The 6000-nt window shown below is 42.7% G+C and overlaps 1 protein-coding gene across 6 annotated transcripts in view; it reads right to left on the bottom strand.

The window, feature by feature from the left end:
• Positions 1-4494: 4494 nt before the first annotated feature.
• The window catches only part of LOC120372636 (gamma-aminobutyric acid receptor subunit gamma-4), a 93331-nt gene continuing 91825 nt past the window's right edge, over positions 4495-6000 (bottom strand). For all 6 annotated transcript variants that reach the window (XM_039489908.1, XM_039489906.1, XM_039489912.1 and 3 more), the window contains one exon: positions 4495-5533. In XM_039489908.1, coding sequence (XP_039345842.1) covers positions 5246-5533 — 288 coding nt within the window. In that variant the 3' untranslated portion in view covers positions 4495-5245. The remainder of the gene's footprint in view (positions 5534-6000) is intronic.

The raw sequence follows: 6000 nt of genomic DNA, 5'->3' as shown, positions 1-6000 counted from the left end.
AGTGAAGGTAGGAGACTGGGGTGTTGTTTGCAGAGGTGGGAAGTTGGTGCAGAAAGAAAAGTGTGTAAAGGTATGAAGGGCTGATAGTGGAGGGGGAAAAGTGTCATACAAGGTACGGGACTGGAAGTCTGGGATGGATGATGAGTGGCTGGGAGACCAACTGGGGGGTTGGAGAATTCCTCTCTTATGAATTATAAGTACAATTAGTGTTCTGTGCTGTATTCAGTATGCTCAACAGCGGTCAATCTAAACGTAGTGAACAGTGTTTTTTGGGAATGTTCCCGTAGGCTCCTGTTGTTCTAGAAGTTACCAAGCACAGCCCCTGATATGACATTTTTCATACAGCTGTTTGAGAAATGGAATTTTCCTTGTGGTAGTGTGCTTTGCATACTAGATCGGAACAAAACATCAAATGTTCACAAAATGAAAAAATTCTGAGAAGTTGTGACTCAGAAATGTCCACATGGAAGATTTTCATTAGTTTTGGTTCAAAATGAAATGAATGCAACATGTTGAAACCATATTTTGTTTCTTTTATTTCAAAACAACATTTTGAAACAAAAAATGTTGATTTGAAACATTTTTCGCTTTGCTTGGAAAATCAAACAAATTTGGTCAAAACTAACATTTTCCCATGGGAAACTTTCAATTCTGAAGACACCACCTTTTCCAGTGCAAAAATTTCATATGCAAAATTTTGTCATACTCTAGTGTTAAAATTTGGCTTATCCATGTGGTATAAATAGGACAAGATAACACTTGGATGAAGGGGTTTCATTTGTGCTATATTCAAATCCTCTTGTTGGCTGAACATTCCCTTCCATCCACAGTAGCAGGACAGAGAACAGCTTTCATGAATGCAGACTGCTATTAATACTGTTTATTATTTACATTTACAGTTAACACCCAAGAGCCCCAACCAAGATCACAGCCCCAGTGTGCTTAGGGTGACCAGATGTCCTGATTTTATAGGGACAGTCCCAATTTGGGTCTTTTTCTTATATAGGCTCCTATTACCGCCCACCCCCACCCCAATTTTTCACATTTGCTGTCTGGTCACCCTAAGTGTGCTAGGGGCTGTGCAGAGTCAGTCCCTGCCCCGAAGAGCTTTCAGTCTCAAACTGTTCCATTATACAGCATATTTGTGGGGGGAGGTGACAGGAATGGGAGGCAGTGCAGTGACAAATGAGCCTTTTTCAAAGAAAATGTATAGAACATGAATGCTGGTGTCATGGCTTCAGTACAGTCATAGTCTGGTGTGCTGTTTGGTCAGCATCTCAGTTCACCTTGTATGGACAACATACAAGGACATAAGAAGTCAGCAGCCATCACATTTTAAAACAAAAACCAGACCACGGTACATTGTTGGTTGTAATATAAACCAAATAATTCATAATTAAGGCTGCCATTTTTACTTTTATCTGGGAAAGAAAGGGAACTATAGGTGGAGGAGGGTTCTACCCCTAGCTCTGCCACGGACTTGCTTTGTGGCCCAAGGGAAGTCAGTTTTTTAAAAAAAACTCTGTGCCTCAGTTTTCCTGATCTTAAAATGGCAGAATGATCCTTACCCATCCTTGCAAAGTACTTTGAAATTTATGGATAAAAAGTGCTGTAGAAATGTAAAATGTTAATTAATAAATACATTTGTTTATTTATTGTAATAACTGGGATGGACACATTTTATCAAAGCCAGAGGAAACTCCTTCTCCTACCCTTAGGAATCAGCTTGATTTTGATCTCTTGTGTTCCAGTCCTTGTAATGCTATTTCCCCCTCTAAACGCTCCATCTTTCCAGGCCAGATTACCCATTTTTTGCAGTATCTCATCAAATCCAAGTCCTATCCAGCCCAAGTGTTAATCATCTTTTCCCTTCCCTAGACCTCCTGTGTAATATAATAATCCTCAAGTTGAGTTGGCCCAAATTGAACATAGTTCTCCAAGGGCTGGATCCTACCAAGTGCTGAGTGAGCAGCTCTTTTGAGATATGGAGTAACTCCCATTCTCATTGAACTGAATGGGAATTGAGGGTTCTGGGCACATTGTAGGATCGGCCCCCAGATCAGTATATACCATCATGGACCCAAGTGTAAACAGATAAAATTCCCATGACACCTCTGCCTACTCACTCAGCACTGATTTTGCCCATTGTTATATTAGCAGAGGGGGAGGTGTATGTGTGGTGGTGGTCATGGGCGGGGGAATTCTAGCCTCTTTTATAATATACCCAACCATCTATCTTGCTAAGTGCTGCTGCTTACTGGATAATCATGTTTTCCATGGCAACCTCCTAAGTCAGTTTCCTTAGAAAAGTATTCCAAACCCAGGGCTGTATCTGAGGAGTTTTCACTGTCTTTGCTGATGTGCATTACTTTTGTCTTCCATCATGTTTAAACCTGCCTGGAGTTCTACTGGTGCTAGTGTCACTGGCATATTTCACCATCTGCTGCCCACTTACTCCACCAAATCCTTGATGAATATATTAAGTAACACTTCTTTCCAATACAGACCTGTGGTGCCCCAACACTCACTTCGTTCTCTGAGAACAGGCCTTCCCTATGATTCTGTCACTTAAGCAATTTTTAATCCATGACAATCTTTATTTTCTGGAATAGCCTCAAAGAGACCCTATTGGGAGATCATAGAAATTAGTGATGGCAGAACACCTATCTAGTCCAGCCATCTGTCAGGGCAGGGTTGATTCATACAGTATATTATGTTGCCACGTCCAATCTCGTTTTATTCAGCGGTGTAGTGGTAAAAAAAGAAGTGGGTGAACTAGCCTAACCTAAACTCCATATTCCTCAAATGAAAAGTGGGCAACTATGGATTACCCAAGTTTGCCCTTGACTACACTGCTGGTTTTACTATGTCAAGTGAGATTTCACCCCCCTTTGCTCAGGAGACAGTTCCACAGCCCAACAGACTTCGTTGTCAGGAAACTATTTTTATCCTTTTCTTAGACTTCCTTTTTCTACATTAATTTTTTCTAATTAGAACCCCCCTTGTACCACCCTCAATAATTCTGCTTTATCTTGTCAAAAGCCATTGGAAAAATCCGAGTAAATTATGTCTGCTGGGAAACCTTTATCTCCTGATTTATTCAGCATTTCAAAGAACTCTAACAGGTTAGACAGGCATAATTTTCCCTTCCAGAAGCTGTGCAGGTTTGACCCTATTAGGTTATACTTAGCCAAGTGTTGTACTATTGTAGCCTTAATTAGGCTCTCTGTGAGTCCTCCTGGAAGCAAGGTAAAGGGTATATTTATGAATTAATTAAACATGACACATCATTATTCAGATCACATTCAACATTGTCAAAATCCATCTTTAAACCAGATCAAATTTGCTCTCTAAGAATACATATCCCTCTTGGCCCTATTAGCTGTCCGGTAAACCAGCCATTCCCAGCTACACTCCCTGCAGGTGTTGTCTCTCTACATAGGACAAGCCTTTAAAGTGACGGTTATTTCTAAAACATGCTCTTTATAAAAGATTTCTTTTTAATTTACACAATAAGTAAATATGAATGGGAAGTCACTTTCTGCAAACAGCATTGTGGGACAGGTGCTCAGCTGGTATAAACGGGGCAGCAACAATGTACTTCAGTGGAGAATCCGGCTCTGCGTTTTTCTGCTACAGATGCAGACTCTTCCTGCTTAGCGCTGAATGGCATTTTTCCCCAATCCTCACCAAGGAAAGATTGCTTCCCTCCCCAAGTTACATGGCCACACAAGTTCTGTGACAGTATGTGAGCAAGGAAACTCCTACCTCCCCATGCTTGACCTGGCTAAGGGCTACTCAACATAGCAGACCTGGCACTTGCGAATGTTATTGAGTTGCTCCGCCCCGTCCTGGGAGCCACTCACCAGAAAAGAGGTGGGGAGTGTCAGAAAGTAGGCGGAGCCATGGCTTTCTCCTAAATCTTCCAGTTTAAATTTTCTTTCTGAATCCTAAAGATTTAAAAATAGATCTGTTTGAGCTGCCAGGGCCCCCAAAAGGACCTTGCATGTTTGTTATTTTAAATTCAGCAGGGCCTGATTCTGCCACCCTTACTCAGGTTGAGTAATTCCTCAGTCCATGAGAAGCCCCATTGGTTTCAATAGGATGATTTGTGGAGTCAGATACTACCCACTGATGGAGGGCAGTAGAACTGGGATCACACTTTGTTCCCCTGAAGCAGAACTAAAAGAAGTCAGACCCTGTCTACACTACAAATAAAACAATATTAGGGGTAGGGCTGTCAACTAATCACAGTTAATGCAAGCAATTAACACAAAACAAATTAATTATATTAAAAAACAGTTGCAATTAATTACAGTTTTAATCTCACTGCTGAACAATAACAGAATATCAATTTAAATTTATTATAAATATTTTGGATGTTTTTCTACATTTTAAAATATATTGATTTCAGTTACAACACTGAATTCTGTGTTGTAACTGAAAGCAATATACATCGACATGACCAAATACAACCTGGATGTAACTGGGCCCTTTATAGGGTTGTATTTTGTAGAGTAGATGGATCCTCACAGGCTTATTTAAAAGTTTCCAAATGCATAGTTTCATAGACTGACCAGTGTCAGGGAAAGTCCCTACTGCTGTGTCTTGGTACCATCTGCTACAGCAGGGGACAGCTGTGGGCTACAGTGAGAGTCCCATAGCAACCCTGCAGGTAGAGGCTGCTGGGGGATGCACTGGTCCATCCCAGGTCTATGGCCATGCACCCTTTCTAGCAAGTACCATCCACATTTTGAACAACACTGGCTCCTGATAGACGGGAGGATGTAGCCATTTTCTCCTCCCCCACCTCCAGTCCTTGTGGACTTTTCCATGGCCCTTCACCAGGGTCTATGTCAACAGAAGCTGACTCAGGAGTAGAGCTGGTCAAGAAATTTATTTGATTTCCTGCAAAAATGAAAAAAAAATCAATTTCGTCAGCACTTTCTGTGAAATTATTGGGGTTTCATTGGAAATGGAAAAAACATTCAGGTATGTTCTTTTGCAGAAAACCGGAAATTTTCACAAGAAAATTTCCCATGTGTTGACAACCTGGTTTTCATCAAAGAGTTTGGCCATGCATTTTTCCCCCAACTGGTTCTACTCAGAAGGGGAGGAAGGGGTTAAGGTTGGGCAAGTGTCAAAAAAAATGAATGACTAAAATGAGAAGCAACACTGTTTCCCTTTTTCCTTTTCTGCAACTCTTGTTGGCCTCTGGTTTATTTCAGCACAGATTGGGGAACAGCTAGAGATAGAGATAGGCGATCCAGTACACGATGTTGAAGAGTAGGAAGGCGGTAGGGAAGAAAACCCGGGAGTAGGAGTCCAGGCGGGAGATGTGAATGCGGATGCGGCCCTCCCGCCAAGTCCCTGTCTGACAGTCCTCGATGCAGCAAAAAAACCTCTCACATTCCTTCCCTTCTAGGCAAGGGGCACCCGGCTCCTCCTCCTCCTCGACCTCAGGAGGCCAGTGCATGAGGTTGTTGATGTTGATGGTGGTGAAGGTGGGCATCACGTGGGCATTGGCAGGTGGCTAGAACAAGGAGGAGAATGGGTTAGAGATAAAGTAAAGATGAACCTTCATTCGCCCAGACAACAGACCCCGCAACTGGCAGTCAATCAGTCTCCTGGCATCTCCTGATGTGCTCAGTGCACAGGGATACTAGAGAGCTCTACTTTCCCATCTTTCTGTCTGACTGTAATTCAGTTCCCTGGCATATCCTGGGCACAGGTCTGGGCCGAGAAGACCTGAGAGCGCTAATCCCCCAGCGCTGTCTCTGACATTCCATGCCCCACACAGCAGATGGTTTTCTCAGCCTGTCACATTCCTACTGAGCCCGGATGCGGTCTAGGAGTGCAGGATGCTGCCCAGACATGTTCTCTGATTGCCATCGCGTTTTCACATTCGCCATGGGAGGATAGCGTGGGCAGTGCACTGATTATAACAGCTCACTCTTGGAGAGGAAGTATGTCTTCAGCTCAGCAGCATAGCTCCTCTCC

This window comes from Mauremys reevesii, linkage group 9 (assembly GCF_016161935.1).
Source record: "Mauremys reevesii isolate NIE-2019 linkage group 9, ASM1616193v1, whole genome shotgun sequence".
Classification (NCBI taxonomy): domain Eukaryota; kingdom Metazoa; phylum Chordata; order Testudines; family Geoemydidae; genus Mauremys; species Mauremys reevesii.
The sequence above is the reverse complement of the archived record's forward strand: the minus strand, read 5'-3'. Positions and strand labels throughout refer to the sequence as shown.